The following is a 19,397-nucleotide window of genomic DNA, read 5'->3' on the forward strand; positions in this document are numbered from 1 at the left end:
CTAGATTTAACATGAAAAACATGATTCACCAACAGGAGAGTATTGCAGGGGATTTTGGCACTTTTTTTTGGGCACTAACCATATGTTTAGCTGAGTTGCTCATTCCACGAAAGCATGATCCTTACAAGTTAGTACTTCGTTGTAAAGGTGACTAATCAGGCTATCCAACGATATAAGATACAACACCAGTTGGTATTATTAGGGGAGAAATAATTGACCAAAATAATGTTTCCAAACTTTTTTTTGAGAAGCCATTTTGGTTATGATCGATAAAACCAAAACCAACAAGGAGATATAATAAAATGTTTAAAACAGTTTAGAAATACACCACGGTGAAAAAATATTAAAGCTAAGTAATTTCCTGGTTGCTGAAGATTTTCCTCAAACAAACAGTTGGAAATAGTGCATTAGTGGAGGACTATTTTCAGCGGTGGATTAATCCATGTTTGGTGGTCTGCGCAATTTGTGGCAGCAGGACAGTGTGTGTGTGTGTGCGCGCGCGTGAAAAATAAACTACAGTGCAGCAGATTGCTGCTGATAGATTTTAAAGCTTTATGACACAGAGGAAGAAGATAAATCAGGCTTTGATACACACACAATACTTAACAGATACATTAATTGTTGGGTTTAGTTAAAAAATAACTCTTTCCATATATACAGACAGGTGTATTTTCACAATCATTTTTTACAATTCAACAAAGTGGATAAAATATTTTTCAGGGTCTGTAAGAGCTCCTGTCAGCTTCACAGTGCTGTACCTTCATCTGTGAGCACCCAGACTGGCTGGTGTTATCATATCTACCCTGTTTCCCTCTAACATCCAGCTAAAAGCAATGCATTCTCATCCCAACTCTTCAGATACTCTTCACAGAAAACAGTTAAGTTTTGGCAATAAAACCACTTGACTAAGTTAGGGTAAAAGATAATAATAACAGCACTCATTCTTGGTTTCATCTATCCTGACTTGACTTACACTCTATTAATATTACGTCATTTATTCAAGGTGTATAATATTAATGTGGACAGTTTACATTACAGCTGATGGAAAGCCACATCTCGGACCTTGTGTGTTGGCATCACACGCAGAGGGCCGTGACAAAATATCCGTACCTGATGAGTTAGGAGTGAGAGCAGGCTGCACATAGATGCTGATTTAGTAGCTGCTAAATCAACTGTGTTTTGGCATCAGTGGTAAATATCTTCCCTGATAAGATCTTCACACATTGTCAAACCCAGTCAAAATAAAAATGATGCATCCTGCAGCGATGACCACATAAAGTATCTAATTCTCCGTGCAATAAGAAATCAAACTACAAAAAAACGCCGAGATCTCTGCCAAGCTGACAAGTACAACCTGTAGACCTGCTGCAGCCTTCAGCGACCTGCTCCGGTTCACTCCCGAGCGAGCTCTGAGACCTGGAGCTGCAGGCAAGTGACCCACTGCAACCTTCAGCAACTCGCATGCAAAAACTTGCTGACCAGTCGGGAGTCGGGCTGGTCCGGGATTAACGTTTGACCTCGAGCTATTGAGTCTGTGCTGGCTCAGTTCACGTTATTTTGTGAGAAACACTGCACATGCTTCAGGTACAGAATTATTTATTCCTTATCTGTTTCTCTTACACTTCTGGCTTTAATCGATGCACCATTCTTTTCCAATAATCTGCTTTTTTTTTTTTTACAGTATCTATGGCTCTGTTCACACTGCAGGTCAGTTGTGATGATTTGCTTAGATCCAATTTTTTTGTTTGTCTGTTGACATTATTTTATTATTTTATCTTTCGTGGCCTATATCAGATTCTAGTGTGACCTATTCACGATCCTGAAGTGACCGAAAGAGAGTGAGGAGAAAGAGAGCAAAACATTTTTTTTGTGGAGCGATAGCTGCTATGTCTGTACGGAGGTGTGTGTGTGTGTGTGTGTGTGTGTGTGTGTGTGTGTGTGTGTGTGGATGGATCTGGGACACTTTTGTCTGCAGTCTGAACATAGCCTGTGTCTCAGTGTGTGGGCCATGATAAATCAGTAACTATAAGGGGTCTCAGAGAGTGCAGACCTCCACCAAGGCCATCGTTACCTTGTAATGTTAAGAGTGAAAAATAATTACTGTATCCCCTCCATTATTGGTCCATGCTGCACGCTTCCACCCAGTTCATGAACTGTTATGGCTGCAGTTTTTTCATAATCCTGCTGATCGTGCTTCTTCTCTCCCTGTAATTCAACTTCTACTTCTTGCCTATTAGATTTCCAACCCGCTGCATGAATCTACCCAGTTTGTTGTCCGTGCCACTCTGTGTCTGATAACTTGGATATCCAGAGTCGTTCCTGTTGAGGGAAGAGCTTCTGTCCTTCTCTGTGGGATACATGGATTTATCCAGAGGAATACTGTCGGTGTTGAGGAGATATTCAAATCGACTGTAGGCTTTCTCTCTCCTGGTGTGATGGACGGTCACTCCCTCGTCCTCCAGAGTGCTCCTCGAGTCTCGGTCCTGCTCCGCTGCCGGGTTCGTCTTCTTTTTGCTTAAGCGCTGAGGAGTTAATCTCAGGAACGGAGATTTATGCTTCTCTGTCTCTGGTTGACTCCCGAGCGAGCTCTGAGGCCTGGAGCTGCAGGGCGAGTGACCTTTCTTTGCTGTTTGCTCTGCAGCAGGTGCACGTGAATGCTCTGCTTTTGATCCTGAAGAACTCTGCGATCTCAGCGAGGCCCTTCTCTGGAGCGACTTCTCCTCTTTCTTGGAAGCTTTCTTTTCGTCTGACGAAAGCTTTGAATAAACTTTCATTCTCAAGGAGTTCTTCCTTTGCAGCGGTGGCTCCTCACGCTGTGTTTGCTTTTTCTCGGAATGACTGCTCTTCGCTTCTGCTGCATGCTGAGATCCTGCAGAAGTGTTCAAAGTCTTCGGGACAGTTTGCACCTCACTGGATGTTGATTTCTTTCTCTCTCTTGGAGCAGCTGAGCCAGAGCTGTTGGCCACCTTACCTATAGACCCGGAGCTTCCTTCGACTTTGTCCTGGCGCAGCGGTGGTTCTGCAGGTGAGCTGGCCTTAACAGAGTTCTCCTTTGGAACAGGCTTCTCGTCGTTTTTAATGTCCTTGTTTGGAGCAGGCAACTCGTCGTTTTTAATGTCCTTGTTTGGAGCAGGCTTCTGGTCTTTTTTAAGCTCCTCGTTCTCTTCTTTGAATGCGTCTGAGCTGTTGACACGGGAGCCTTCCTTCTCTTCGGGGATCTGGGTCAAAGACTCCATGGCTCTCGGGTGTTGGAGCCCGCTGGACTGCAGGTGAGCGAGCTTGAGCGATGGGTCGTTCATTTTCATATCTAACTCGGCGGCAGAGATTGTCCTGGAGAGAGGCTCGTGCCAGTTGTACGTGGGTGTTGTCTTTGGAGCCACTGCGACATCGTAGTGAGAGGTGGATCGCTGGCCGTCAGTCAGAGGTAGCTGTCTTTTATCGCCTTCTTTTTTTGTCTCGCTGACTTTCTGGTCGGCCGTGGTTTGTTCCGGGCCATGACCGTTTCGTTTATTTGACTCTAACTCTGCCGCACTCTGCCTCACGTCCAGGCCTCTTAGTGGAGACATATATTTGGTCCTGTCCAGAGTCTGATACCTCAAGGACTCTTGGCTCTGCCTGTAGTTGGCATAATCCTGCAGACTGAGCCTCTTCTGTCTCATTTCTTCCATCCTGAGCTTAATGTCCCTCGACCTGTTGTGGATCAGCTGCGACTGGTGCTCGTTTAAGCCCGTGTGACTGCTGTACGGGGAAGCCAGCGGGGATATAGCATCGCACGATGCGTCCATGTCGCCATCGTTAAAGTAGGCATCCATCTTCCACCTATGGAGCGACGTCTCGGAGTTGAAGGGGATCAGGTTCTGGTCTGCTCCGTAGCGAGCCCGGTGCCTCAGGTGCTGCTGACTCAGCCTGTTTGTGAGGTGCAGGTCCCCCCTCAGGTTGGCTCCAGTCTTCTCAGGAGGAAAAGGGGCTCCAAAGTCCTTGGTCCCCATCCTGAGCCGAGTCAAGGAGTTTAACATCTGCAGCTCTCCGCCGTAACTGTGCCCCCGCACCAGGTTCCCCATGTCCAGACAGTGAGACTGGTGCAGCCTCTCCTGCACGCTCTGGCCCCTGGTCATCATGTTGAACCGGTCGTCCTGAGCGTTCTTCATGCCTTGCATCACTTTGGGTCGCATGTGAATCTGGTGAAGGGAAAGCTGGCTTGAATTTGGGCTCTGTAAGCCCACAGTGTCTCTCAGGTACTGCACAGGCGTCCCCTCTGCGGACAGGATGGCAGGCACCGTGGAGCGAGCGTACAGTCTTCGAAACTCCTCGTCGTAGGAGCAAACCAGCTGACCTGTGATCACCAGGACCATGCTGATGTTGATCTTCTCAAATGACCACGTGTAGCTGCAAAAGAAGAAGAAATTTGCTACTTTTGTGTTTTAAAACCCTCCAAAACAAAACAGTAAAAGGCACAAGGCACAAAGTTCCCAGAAAATTGAATGATGGGAATTGGAGTCATTGCAGGTAAAATTATGGCTCTGATTTTGGTTTAATTGTTGTGAAAAAGAGTAAAAGCAAATATTGAATCACCTGTATGTTCCATGCAACACTGTCCTGCAGTCCACCAGAATAAATCTCTGCTCCAGATCTCCATGAAACTTCACCCCGGACTGGCATCGATACTGTGGTCCCTGAACTGTCCGAACACGGATATTCTGAAACATAAAGAGTCGTCAGGTTCGAGCTTCCTCAGCCACAGAAAGATATAGATAAATTGTGTGAATTGTCATTAATTTAACTGAGCAATTGTTTAGACATCTGTATTTTCAAATCCGTCTTTTTTTACTCAAACCTGCAGTAACACATTTTGGCAACTTGTAAGCAAACATTTGCCTTTTCATACACTGCTGATAAGAAGCATTAATCTGAGAGGTGTTTCTGGCCACCTGATGATAATAAGTTTCTTTTTTTAAGCTTTTTGCTTCTCACCAACTCATGAGTGTAATATCTGCCTCTTAAGATGCTGAATGCTCAACTTATTTGTTCATCAGCTCGTTGCTAACTTGGTCTGTCTGTCATTTCATGCTTGGAAAGTAGTTAAGTAGAAAGTAGTAGTTTCTTTGCAGAAAACAACACAGTGAAAGTGGTGAGAGTGAAAAACAGTTGTGTTGGGAGGAAAACAAAACCATAAAGCTGAAGGAAGCTAAAATGCATGCTTAATGCATTGCAAAATTTCTTCAATCAATCTGCACCATGCAATGATACTGTGTCTAATTCATTCCATACAAAATAAAAGAATACTAAATGCCTGGAATTACTCAAAAAGGATGTCCAAACAAGTACAAAACTGAGGACAAACCCTGTTCTCGTCATCAGCTTTTCAAAACAAAAGCATTGCATCAGAATCAGAATCTGGAATGTGGCGCTGCCTGTTTAAACACTGCTCAGGCATGTGCAGGAAATGTTTCAGCTTCATTACACAGAATTAATTCATCAGCTTTATGGGTTCGTCTTGGGTTGGGTTAAAGTAGTTTCTGCCTGTTAGGGTTTAAATCAAACATTCAAAAAAGCGAACTATTCGTTGTTAATGATTCGGCGAGGCTCCTCCCACAAACCACATTTCCTTTTAAAATAGCTGAAGAAGGATTTAGATATTTGGGAGTGTTGGTTACTAGTTCTTTCAAGAAACTGTTCCTTAAAAACTTCCAGCCACTGCTAGACAAGTGTTAATCAGACCTGTCCAGATGGGTAGCCCTTCCTCTATCCGTGGCGGGCCAGATCAATCTCATTAAAATGGATATCCTTCCCAAATTCCTATGCTTGTTTCAACACATTCCAATCTGCGTCAACAAATCCTTCTTTACTAACCTGGACCGACAGCTCAATGCTTTTGTCTGGCAGAATGGACCAGCTCGGATCAAGAAATCTGGTCTTCAACTCAACAAGGAGGACTGGCACTTCCAAACTTTCGCCACTATTTCTGGGCCTGCAACATTATTAAACTAGTACACTGGATCCATTACAGTCTTACAGACACCTGCCCACCTTGGGCCTACACTGAAATATCATCGTCCCACTGCTCTCTACACTCGGTGATTTGCTCTCAGCTGTCCATAGGTGTTCCTGGAATGTCGCACAACCCAATCGTCACTAACACAATTAAGATATGGTTTCAACTGAGGAGACAACACGGTCTGCTTAGAGCTTCGGTCCATGTTCCGATCATGAACAATCACTCATTTCTCCCCTCCTGCTCTGACCCCACTTTTCGCACTTGGTCGAACGAAGGCCTCAAAACACTTAACGACCTGTACGAGAAAGACACCTTTATGTCTTTCATGTCTTTGTCTGCTAAGTACAACTTGCCCAATAGCCACTTTTTTCGATTCCTCCAAACGAGACACACACCAAAAACAGTTTCCACACTTCCCGAACCGCCCCCCTGAAGCAGAAATTGACCAATTCCTCTCCCTTGATGCTGATCAAAAAGCACTGATTTCCACCATATACAACAAAATTGGCCTCTTGACTCCAGCCCCCGCTGTATCACTTAAGGGTCTATGGGAACAGGAATTAGGGGTAGGCATAGATGATAACCAATGGAGAAACATTTTGAAATTGGTCCGCTCCTCGCCCATATGTGCCAGGCATGGCCTTTTGTAATGTAAAGTACTCCATAGAGCCCACTTCACCAATGCTAAACTAGCTAGGATATGTCCTAATCACAGCGATGCTTGTAACTGCTGCAAACAGTCCCCAGCTGATCATTCACATATGTCCTGGTCATGCTCAAGGCTGTTCAGCTTTTGGTCAGATATATTTAAGACTCTCGAACAGGCCCTTAATACAATTTTAGAGCCGAACCCCCTCACTGCCCTTTTTGGTCTACCACCAACTGAAAACTTGCCTAACACTGCAAAGCGTGTCATTGCCTTCACCACCCTACTGTCCAGGTGCTTAATTATTTTCAATTGGAAACAGACTCCCCCACCGACTCACAATAGATGGATACAGGAAATTTGTCAGCTCAAGCAAAACGTTGTCAACAACTGGAGAAATTAAAGTCCTCACAAAGGGGGTCTGTGACATCCTTTAGGAAGATCTGGGACCATCTGCTAACTTTGGTCAGCAACAAACTTACCATTACCCCTGAGTCCATCTCTTACTTATGTGTATGTCGTATTGTGCCTGCACTAACCACCATTCAGTGGTAACTTTACCATAACCCTATCGGGAAGCTGGGCGGGTGGGCATTGGGAGGGTATGGGGGTTATTGTTGGGGTGTTATTTACCTTTTTGATAGGTTTCATTTTACCAAGCAGATGCCATGCTACTACTGCCTTGTATACACTGCCTTGTATTGTCTGGGGAAAAATAATAAAAAGATTGGGGGGAAAAAAAGAGTTTCTTATTTCATGTGAGCTTGCTTGACATCCGCAAAATAATTAAATAGTCTGTAATGATGTGCAACAGTTTAGAGAGAATAAAACACATATATTTGCATAGAAAATTTGAGTTTTGCAAACCTGTGAAGCATAAGCGTGCCATAGTTTTAAATCATGCATCCAGTATTCAAAGAGCTATTTTCTCTCAATTATAGCATGTTACTCTAGCTATTATTAAGAGTATTTAGACACTAAATTGTACACAAAAAGTCGTGCTGTGTCGGTTGACCAGGCTGTCAGTCGATCCAGCAATTTAGATCAGAGTGTATATAACAACACAACTTTAGTGATCAAAAAACACATTATTATTCTCCCACTGTCTGTCTGAAAAAGCTGTATTCACCCTCTGTTTGAAACAGAGACCCTATATTTGACTTATCTTAAAGTATAGCCAGCTGAACTTTCTGACTTTCTGTGTTGGAAAATCATTGAGTGTGCTTGAAAAAGCACACTATGTACTATTCACCGGGCTTTAACCTAGATTTTACTCTTCTGTTTCTTCCATGTTTTCTTCGGTCGACTACTCCCCCAGAGTTTTGGTCGCACATACACTAAAAAGGTATCAAATCGACCGGCTCGGCCATGACAAGTGTGCTATGACTTTTCTAAGGGTTTCGGCAAACAGTTTTCAAAATATTTTCCCCCCATTGTTACCCTATGGAGAGGCTAGAGTGGCTAGAGTGGATGACATCATCCTAGAGTGGAGAGGGAGAGAAAAATTTGTCAAAAAATTAATTTGGAAACTGTGCTCGAGGCCGCAAATGCCACTCTACAGAAATAATTTATACATGGAAACGTAGGGAAATTCGTCTTCTCACTCACATTCGTCTGCTAAAGCTGTCAGAGTTATAGTTTGGGTGTAGTTTCCACACACACACACACACACACAGTAACTAACTAGTTTCAGACAGACACACCCACACACCGAACAGGCACACAGACAAATGCACACACCAACACTTGCTTCATTATCTTACATGACTTCCTCCTCTTTTAATTCTCATAACTTAGACTTTTTTCTTGTTATTTTGACTTTTTTCTCGTGACTTAGACTTTTTTTTCATGACTGACTTTATTGTCATGGCTTCGACTTTTCTCATTTTGACTTTTTTCTTGTGACTCTGACTCTTTTCTTCTCATTTTGACTTTTTTCTCGTTATTTTGACTTTTTTTTCTTGCGACTTTGACTTTTTTTCTTGTGACTTCAACTTTTTTTTCTCCTTTTGACTTTTTTTTCTTGGCTTAGACTTTTGTTTTGACACACACCCATACGGACTGACTGACAGACACACAGACAGACAGACACATACAAACACACACATCAACACCTGCTTTATTATCTTACATGACTTCCTCCTCTTTTCCATTTTGAAAACAGTTCAAATTGTAATCTACTAATGTATGGGTGAGAGTCACGGGCCAGAGTCAAGCACATTTTCCTTTACCAGATTTGATTTGTAATCAAACAGTTTCTTGGGAATTAGGAAAGTGGAGCATTAGGTTTTTTTCCATTCCCTTTTCCAGGGCTTGGAGCACACACACACACACACACACACACACACACACACACAGACATAGACACACAGACAGACACAGACACACACATACAAACATGGACACAGACACACACAGACACAGACAGACAGACAGACAGACAGACACACACACACACACAGACCCCCCCCCCCCACACACAAACATGGATACAGACACAGACACGCAAACACACAAACACACACACACACACACGCACACACACGCACACACAAACAAGGACACACACACATACACACACAAACACACACACACACACACACACAGACACACACACATACATACACACAAACACACACACACACACACACACACACACACAGACAGACAGACAGACAGACACGCACACACACACACACACACACACACACACACACACACACACACACACTCACAAATACACACAAATATACACACTCTTTGTGATTCTTAACAAGATCAGACTTGTGCGTCAGTCTCTCTTCAGGCTGATATTTTGATGTGGCTACTGGCTAGGCAATTTGATCTCAGAGCCGTCACTGGTTGCCTCTGACGACTTGTTTTTCGGGGCTGATGCTGCTCAACAGGAAAATCCAGCCGCTCTCAGGTCTGTCCTCCGGCTGCTGTCATAATGACAGGTAGAAACCGAATGCACACGGCAGGTACGTGCTACGTAAACGACAGCGTTTTTCACCGGGGTGTGGAGCAAAATGTCAGACTTAATCCACTAAATACTCCTGCCAATAGAAGAAAGGTCAGGCCACAGGCGAAGCTTCCTCCGGCAGAGATCATCACAGGAATACAGATCTACAAACATATGGCTGTTTTTTTTTAACCCAAAAGGTCTGAAAATTCCCACATCAGACCATTTTAACAAGTCTATCCCTTGTGTCTTTTGACATTATTAACCTTTGTGTTGTCTTACGGGTCAAAAATGAGCCGCCACTTTGTTTAACAGCATAGAAAACATTTTTCATGATCTTTTTTCAGCTTGAAATTCAATGACTTTTCCTAGAATGACCCCAACATGAAGAAAAGTTAAACATCGCCTTTGTTCATATTTCCATGAAAGCTGTACACCAACAAGGGACAAATCTTGTTTTAGGTGTAATTTTTGACCCGGCAGCTATAAAAAACCCACAAAAAAACCCATAAAAAACCATGCATACTTGCGAAAAAAATAATTTTACACGTATGCAATACCTTTAGCAATAAAAATAATAGTAAAAAACCCCTACCTTAGTAAAACAGTAAAGATTTAACTGATTAAACACATTTTCTGCACTGTAAAGATGGAAAACCTTGATTTTCACAAAGTTTGTGATGAGTGACAGGTTGTTTCTTCATGCAAAATAGATTTGGGTTTTAAAATTCAATCAAGCTGTTTTATTTAAGAGGTTTAGTGAAGGTGGGTCATTTCTGACTCTTAGGACAGTGAGTGGTGTAAACAGAAAGTTAAGACAACACAAGGCTAAAAACGCTCAAACTTTGGATGAGAGATGGAAGAAATGATTCAGAGCTGAATCCTCAGTTGATAAAGGCTGCTGATGTTCCTGTTCTCACTTGAATGAATGAGGTAATTTGAAAGTGAGAGTGTTAAAAAAGCATTGAAGCATTAATGGTTGACTATTACGTTTCTCACAAAAACACATTTGCTGCACTCTTATCTTAATCTTTTGACTGCTGAGAATTATACTGGTTTGCATTCTGCAAAATCACATTATTGAAAGGGCATTTATAATCTTTAAGTATGGGCAAGTAGGGGCCTGCTTCACCTTCTAGCAGGCCCAGCAGGTTGTTATCAGATCTTTCATCACTGTTAGTTTTGTTAAGTTAAGGCACAGGAAAAAAAGCCGCAGCTTCATTCAGTTTATGCCACTAAATCTCTTCTTAATAGGCATAAAAGTTCCTGGTTGAACATTATAACCACCAACTGGTGCATTTCTTGACATAAGAAACCATCAGTTTACATTAGGGAGTGAGGGTGCAGATTTAGAGCAGATTAAATTATTTTATATTTATATTATATTCTTAAGGCTTGTAAAGAACTATTTTATTCTGAAATTCTGTGTTTGTTTGGTTTAAGATCTCATGTTTGCATTTCAGGCTTTTCTGGCGACAAAAAATCGACAAAAGACGGCCATTTGTTAGAGTTACAAGATGCTTTTAACATCTGCAATGTTTGCCTGGTGTCCCAAAATCTTGCAGGATAAACATTGTTTTGAAATATACACATGCATTAAAATGAGACAAATCCACATGGATTAAAGAACAGAAAGTGGATGTTGAGGCCATGATAGTGCAGATGTAGAAATACAAAATTCAAATATAATTCAAGAGTCTGTTTTAGTTTTGAGCTGATGACATTTATCTTCTTCTTCCATTGGATAACATTTTAAAAGTTTCATATATGGACAAAATGGTTTGTTGTGTTGTGATCATGTTGTCTTAATTACATTTAAAATACTTGGTGTCCAAAACATGAAATATACGTTTCAGAGTTTTCGCAAAAGTGTGATTTCACAAGATTCACATTTTGTTTTCACATTGTATTGTCTCTAAGGACACTTCTCACTTCACTGCTTCTAATGTGTGCAAATAAAATATTGTTTTAATAAAATAGATCCAACTCTTGAATTAAAGTACATAGGGGATGGGAGGCTCCACTTCTCCAGGCTCCAGAATTGAGAATACATTTTTTGGCTACAGACTCTAAGTTTCTGTGTGTTTTGTCCAATGTTTGCCTGCAGCCTCACACACTTCTCCCCTTGTCTCTTGTCTAATGCTTGATATTTCTCACCTTGAGGTCTTGGATGTTGACGCCCACCATGCGTGACATGGTGAGGAAGCTCTTGAACTGGGAATGATCCAGCAGGATGTAGACGACCACTCCCCTCAGTGTGGCTGTGATCAGCTCTTTGAAAATATCCACGTCAGTGAACACGTCCATCGCTATGGCGATAACCTGGAGACACAAGAAACATTTGGAAACCTTCAAATGTATTGAGTCCAAAAGATATAAAAAAAATGTTTGCAGATCTCTGAGGAGTCAAAGTTAAGACTCATGCAGACATTCTCCTCTCTGTGTCCTTGTATTTCACTGTAATATATAAAATCTATATAAATCTTTAAGTCCTGCAGCTCTATGGAATCAGCACAACCACGGCTAGAATGGGGACAACTCAAACATTTTTGTGCAGAATAACACAGTTAGAATGTGCCTACAAGTATCATGAATATTGACATAAACAGTTTTCTCCACATGTTGTACATGTCGAAGTTTTGTCATGTTTCCAGCCTCTCCTGTCCTCTCCTCTCTGCTCTGTGTAAACAGCCTCTCCTGTCCTCTCCTCTCTGCTCTGTGTAAACATCTTATCCTCTCCTCTCTGCTCTGTGTAAACAGCCTCTCCTGTCCTCTCCTCTCTGCTCTGTGTAAACAGATTTTCAGCGAATATTTGTCACATGACCGTTGGTCTCAGCAGAATCAATCATGTCTTCACAGTGTCTCTGAGGAGCAGAATTTAATGTTTTTAACAGGATCTGGTTAGTGCAAATGCTTTATTTTAAATGACACATGTAGAAATAAGAGATTCTGACACAAATATCAACATTTTAATCTTCATTTTTGGTCAATTTTAACAGAAACCTTTGTAACCTATGATACGTTCAAGGACTGTCAGACCGTTTAAATTCTGAAGATATTGTCTGTTTTTACAGTATCTTTCTATGATAAACTGTGGATTTCTTGTGATCTTTAAAAGAAAACACACGTTTCAAACCCAGGGTTTAGAGGGTTATGGACAGAAAGGAAAAAAACTCTGATTCTAGATTAGTCACCAAAACAAAGAAAAGTAAATTGTTTGCACGCATGCACAAAACTAAAGCATATACTTTTTTCATGTAATGTGTATTTGTATAACCTACATTTTGCAAACAGTTTTGCTTTGAATTGTTTGTATTATGTTGTTTGTATACACTGTATTGTCTTTGAACAGCCGTAGATGCAAATTAGCTAAATAACTAAACTCTGACTCAGCTGTTCTGTTGTGTGTGACCCTTTTAAATGAGCTAATGAACTAAAAACTACTGGAAGTTTAACCCTTTTAAATGAATCCTCAGCTCAAAATCTCCTTTTTGTGACTTACTGCATTAAGACATTTCAAGACAAAAATAATTGAGCCATGGGAGAGTTAGAAGAACAGGGATGCTTTTTTTTTTTAAACCTCCTTCTCTGCAGTGATATAAATCTTCATGAGGTAAATTATTAACAGGACACATCGCTGCATGTTGCCTCAGATAGATGCTCAGTGAAATGTCAGAGGAGCGGCTCCCTGAGGGGGAAAAAGCACGACTGAAATCATGTCTTTGTGCTGATTTATGGTACGATCAGACTGGATTTTACATATTGTTTACAGCATGTGGATACATTAAACTGTGCTCATTAAACAGCTGCACCGTGTGCATTTCATTGAATAAAGTTGGAAGGATTTGTGCGTCCAATTCCTGCAAAAGACACACACGTGCACGCCCTGTTTTAACTTGTGAATTATAAGTTTTAGTTCTGGGACATCAGGAACATTCAGGCTGAGACACGTTGGCAGGTTAATGTCATGTGTCAAAAGGTGAAACATGGCGTTCATGTTAACCTTTTCCATGAACAGCTCCTTCCACAGAGGCCAGATTAACCCTTTGTCTCAGAGCAGAGAGTGCTTTTGTGTAAAGTAATATGTAGTTAAAATGTGAAGATTTCGAGTTATAGTAAGTTGCACCGCATGTTGTAGCAAGATGTTCCGTCATTTATTCTTGTAGAAGGAGTAATGAGTAATATTTCGCCTCAGGTACGTTATTTCTCCTGCAGCTGAAAGTCTCTGCTGTAACTTTAGTCGCTGCTGGAAGCACATTTTCTTCACTATCATGACTCTCGCTGCTCCGTTACAGCCCCACGTGCAAAACCTGTAAACTCTAATGCAATAAGTGCAATAACTGTCAATGAGTAGTATTTTATTTTTATGTGCATGTACAGTATGCATAGGCTATGGCTATTTATATATTAATTTATATATTCCTCCTATTTAAACATGTTAATATTTGCTGCAAAGACACATTTAGTTATATTTAACATGCAATGATAATAAAACATTTTAAAATCTAATCTGAAAACTAATATTAAACTTTCTATTACAAGTAAAAGTCCTGTATTTAAGATTTTAATGAAAAAAAGAAAAAAGTTTTGTAAAAAATATACTTAAAAGAAACAAAAACAAAAACTAAAAGTTTTGCAGAATAACCATATGTAATTATTATTATTATTATTATTATTAATAATAATAATAATAATAATAATAATAATAATAGTAACATTGAGATTATTATAACTATTGATGTTTTCATGTGCACATAATTTTATTATTGCAGCTGACTAATTCAAATGTATTTACATATATTTTATATAAATATACTTCACATACTGTTTGGTAGCTCATGACATATAATAATGTCATAATTTATTTGCTTACGCACCTTATATGCACCGATAAAAACTTGTTTTGCAAGTTGTGCATATAGCTGACGGATACTGATACTAACAATATATAATAATAATTATGGCCCATTTAATAAATGTACATATTATGTTTAATACTGATGCATTAATGTAGTCATTAATACTTGGAGCTGGTAAATGTGGAACAAACTTGAAAAGCATAATAATTAATCATATTTCTTTTTCAATCTGTCATTTTAAGTCATTTAATTTATCAAATAAATGTAAAATGATGTAAAAAAGTACAATATTTCCATTTTATTTATCTTTATACTTCTACTACACTACATTTTAGAGGTAAATATTTTACATTCTACTTCACTACATTTAGCTTTAGTTACTTTTCAGGTTTAGGGATTGAAGTACATTTTGATGCTGAAACTTTAAGGTTTTGAATGCAGAACTTTACCTTGTAGTGGAATAATTTCATAGTATCTGAATATGTCTGACTTCATGTGCATGTTTACTACAATAATTACTGTGCAACTTCATTAATGATCTCTTACTGATAATACTTAAAGGGAGAACTTCTCTTTATCTCAGTGAATGCAGTATTTTGTTACTTTACTGTTCATTTTTCCAATATCTCTCATGTTACTGTGTTTTAAAAATGCCTCCAGGGAACCTTAAAGTGCCAAATAAATCCTGTCTTTGACTTTTTAGAACAGAACAGAACTATCAGCTTCTAGTTGAGTGATTATCTTTGATCAGTGTGAGTTTGCAGCTGCAGGATGGAGCAGGTCTGACCTACAGAGGAGCGGGAGGCTGCGTTCTGACACGTGTGATCCAACACTCGGCTGCTGCGCAGGCTCCCACACGACCACTGAGTCACATCCAGTGTAACTACTCATATTTCCTGATGTGCTTCTACACGTTTTATTTGAATGGATGCACCGTTCTCCTCGTAAGTGCAACAATTATCCCGGAACAATTATCAGATGACATCAATCTTTCCCAGAAATCCAGAGTGCAGAATTAGAGAGTCATAGTGTGCAGGAATGAGTGCATTTCTGACACTGAAACGCTTCACTGAATCAAGTGCAAAAGCAAAGAACTCACTGAAAGCAAACAAGCAAGCGGTCACCTTTCAAGAATAAAATCAAGGACTGAATCACTTCAAAACTAGCTTTTTAAGTACTTATTAAAGCTGGGGTATGCAGGGTTTTTGCCATCATTGCACAAAAATTCCTTAATATGCTTTCTTCAAATTGTAATTCAAATGATCTGAGAGAAAACTAAACTTCTGCATCTCCTTTTGACTCTCTTTTCAGGCTTCAGAAAACCAATCGCAGGTCATTTCAGAGAGAGAGAGAGAGAGAGAGAGAGAGAGAGAGAGAGAGAGAGAGAGAGAGACACACAGAGAGACAGAGAGAGAGAGAGAGAGAGAGAGAGAGAGAGAGAGAGAGAGACAGAGAGACAGAGAGAGAGAGAGAGAGAGAGAGAGAGAGTTTCTATTGGCTGTTTATCAAATGCACAATCAATTTTTATCCAAACTCGTCAGACAGCGACGCACAAGGAGACCTATCCATCAGTTTTGCATGCATCAAGGACGGTGTGCAAGTTCATTCTAGTTGCATTCATAGTGGCTTTTCAGAATAAACTTCTGAATTCACAGGAAATGGATTACTTTACGCAATAAAAACACTTAAGGTTAAAAGAACAGGGTGGGGTTTAAAACAACTACTTCTGCACTTGATGCAGTTGACACGAACACCGGACTAATGAGTTAAAGTCTGGGATTTATCTGACCGATCCACCACCTCACTGCTCACTCTGAACAGAGCTTTGGGCTCCTTGTATCCGTTTCTCTAAGCATCTTATAATGCAGCAGAAGGGTTTACATTAATGGAAAGCCTGTGCGTCTCATACAGACGATAAAAGCTGCATCTTGTGCATCAGCAGCAACTGAGGAAAAGAGAGCAAGGCCGAGCTGACATGCAGGTTCCTTCAGAGGGTGAAAACTGGATTCCGTGGTAGAAAATCCTGCAGAAAAAGGCACTACAGGGCCTGAAAGACCCGCAGCTCCAGACTCAGAAACAGTTTTTACCCCAATGCTATTGCTAAACTGAACAAAACTACCCATGAACCCCCCCTTCCTCTAGTCCGGGGGTGGACAACCTGCAGCTTTGGAGCCACATGTGGTTCCGCAGACAGCCAGCAACATAAAAATTATATGGAATAAAACGGTTATTTTTAGTTTAGTTTATCAATAGTGTAGACCCAAAGCAGTTTGCATTCTTCAAGTAAAAAATGTGTAGTTTGTATGGGGCATTATTAGTCAACTAAAATGTGCATCACAGCTTACAAAAGCTCATGGCCTGGTGCCTTAACCTCTAAATTTTGCCAACTCAAGTTTTGAGTTTTCCATAACTAGGCTAGCTTTCAATTGCAAACTTGCACCAGAGTCCTTGATGCATTCTGACAAAATCATGTTGATAAATGTTTATTATGACCTATTACTAATGTTGGAAGGCTAATTTAGACATAGTAGGCTGTTTTATCGTCATTGTGAGGCTCAAAGTTTGTGGCTCCATTCCAACATTTTTAGTCTTTTTTTTTGGCCTACAATCGTAAAGGTTGCAGAGTGCTGCTCCAGTCAGTTCAATACAAGACAAAAGCATCGTTTTTCTGTTACAAGTTCAACAAATTCACCAAATGTGCTATACTACTTTTAGTATGTAGCAGAACCTTCACCTTGAAGCTCATTTTATTTATACAGATGTATATATACTGATTCTATATCTTTAATATTCTCTCAATATTTATTTTATTTTATGTGTCAATATGTGGACTTCATGTCTCTAAAGGAGCTGCACAGAAATGTTGTTGTATTTGACATGCAATAACAATAAAGGTATTCATTCATTCATTCAAAAAGTTGCTATTTCAGCACCAGCAGCCACTACCTGCACTGCAAAGAAACCCAAAAGAGAAAAATAAACCATGTGTCGATATCAGCAAAGAGTTCCTGAGATGTAAAAATGTTATGAAAAAATGATGTGAAAGAAGTTTGTCAGAGCTGCAGGTGATTCAAGTTCATGTTTTTGCAGCGAGCTGGAGCCTTGAATCAGTCTGTCATCTCACAGGGCTTTACAAAGACAACAGGACAGCCAGTCTCATAGAACTGCTGCTAAATAACAACTTCGAGGTCACAATCAGGATGAATGAAATTAACTACCAGCTCTGAATGAAGAGAGGACAGATTGAATGACTGACTTTTTATATTGCCTTTTTAATAAAAATGCATACCCCTGCTTTAAGTCAGGAAACTGCAAGGATGGCAGAAGACTGAAAAAGGATTAAAAACAGCTTTTTGTGAACTTTTTAGAGAATGAATGACAGTGTCCAGTCATAAATCATGACTACAAGGAAGAAAACGACTCATGCATGGAGCTGTCTCAGATATGTGCAATTAAGGCCAGTGGTGGACTAAGTAAATTTACTCAATTATTTACTATAATTATGACATTTTTGTACTTTACTTGCATATTTTCATTTTGTGCAACTTTATAGACGTTGCATAACTTTTCAGAGGTAATTAGTCAACTTTTTAACTCACTTTTTACATTTATTTTACACTGTACATAAATACCTTATTCATATTCATAGTTATAGTCTACTAATCTACAGAGTGAAAATTATCTAAAATTCTCCACACTGACAGTAATAAAAACAGCATAATACGCTCTAATAATAATGGAGCCATCCTGCATATTGAGTACATTTTTTACTTTACTGAATACTTTATTGAATGCTGCAGAAATGCTCAAAAAGTTTGTAATCTCCAGTCAGAGGTCTGAGAGGATTACTCTGCATGTTTGAATGAAAGTAAATGTTGCTGACAACACTTCTGTCTGAATGCAAGTTTTGTTTTAATGTACTGGGCTATTTTTAGACTAGTTCCAACTTTTTCTTCAGTTTAGGCTCTGAGTACAAGGTCTGCAGTGTGTTGTGTATGCAGAGAAATATGCAGTGTGATGTGTGTTTTCTTCTGTACAAAGAAACGCCTTTCATTGTGTTTGTGCCATTGTCCTCCTCTGTGTGCTGAGTTAAATATGGGAAGACAGGGAGATGAAACTCTACACATTTATCCCTGGATGCAGAGCTTGTATTATGTTCTCACCTGCCTCGCCTCCTGTATCTGCTTGCGGACCACTTCTTTAATGGTCGGCGTGTTCTCTCGGGGCGGGTGGAACAGCAGGCTGATGTTGGTGTCCACGGCCTCCAGAGAGACCTCGGGCCAGCCCAGGTCCAAGTCAGGCACCTCCTCATCTGACTCGGTTGGGAAGTAGGTGGAGGGGCTGGCCTCTTCTGTGGCCCGTTTCTCCTCCGAGGAGTCATCTTCCTCCACCACAGGTAGCTCTGCATTGGCCAAAATGAACAGGATCTCCTCCTCGGACAGAAAGTGGCTGATCTGCTCGGCTTGGAGGAACTCCTCGTAGGCCTCTTTGCCTCCACAGAGGAGGGCGTAGATGGCCAGGCGGTAGGTTTCTTTATAGTGAGGCTGGATGTAAACAGGAGTGTTGTCGTCTTTCAGCGAAGACAGGCACGACAGGTTGGACTCCATGGATCCCCTCTGAGTCTGTGTGAGCAGCAGCCTTTACCTTCAGCGGGACAAGTTGTTGCCATGCATCAGACTAATGAAGCAACACACCAGAGAGGAAAGCTCATTGAGAGAGAAAAAAGCAGTCAAGTGACAAAAACCTGTCCGTCAAGTGTGATTCACCACAGGTAGGTAAACAGTACAATGCATGTGGTGAAACTCACTTCTACATCATGATAAAATTAAGAGACTTACTTCATGACTGGGGACAGGAATCCTCTGTAGAGTCCTGAAACTTAAAACATTAAAAACAAAAACTCCCTTTGTGTGTCTGTGCAGCAGCAGCCGCAGT

At 40.6% G+C, this 19,397-nt stretch overlaps 1 protein-coding gene across 1 annotated transcript; it reads right to left on the minus strand.

Annotated features, from left to right (window-relative positions):
- Positions 1-1,607: 1,607 nt before the first annotated feature.
- Positions 1,608-19,069, minus strand: LOC131972115 (protein FAM83B-like). Its single transcript, XM_059333885.1, has 5 exons — positions 18,626-19,069; positions 11,761-11,925; positions 4,573-4,697; positions 3,164-4,386; positions 1,608-3,091 (listed from the first exon to the last, which is right to left on the minus strand). The coding sequence occupies exons 1-5, from the start codon at positions 19,067-19,069 to the stop codon at positions 2,220-2,222; spliced, it is 2,829 nt and encodes a 942-aa protein (XP_059189868.1). The 3' UTR covers positions 1,608-2,219.
- Positions 19,070-19,397: the final 328 nt, after the last annotated feature.

This window comes from Centropristis striata, chromosome 1 (assembly GCF_030273125.1).
Source record: "Centropristis striata isolate RG_2023a ecotype Rhode Island chromosome 1, C.striata_1.0, whole genome shotgun sequence".
In the NCBI taxonomy this organism is placed as follows: Eukaryota; Metazoa; Chordata; class Actinopteri; order Perciformes; family Serranidae; genus Centropristis; species Centropristis striata.

Bases quoted from the DNA above. Each gene is read 5' to 3' on its own strand.
- LOC131972115 (XM_059333885.1), bottom strand. From the start codon at position 19,069: ATGGAGTCCAACCTGTCGTGCCTGTCTTCGCTGAAAGACGACAACACT. The intron at 11,926-18,625 runs GTGAGAACATAA...TTGTGTCTCCAG, and splicing joins AGATACAGGAGGCGAGGCAG to GTTATCGCCATAGCGATGGA. The intron at 4,387-4,572 runs GTGATTCAATAT...CTTCTTTTGCAG, and splicing joins GTGTTGCATGGAACATACAG to CTACACGTGGTCATTTGAGA.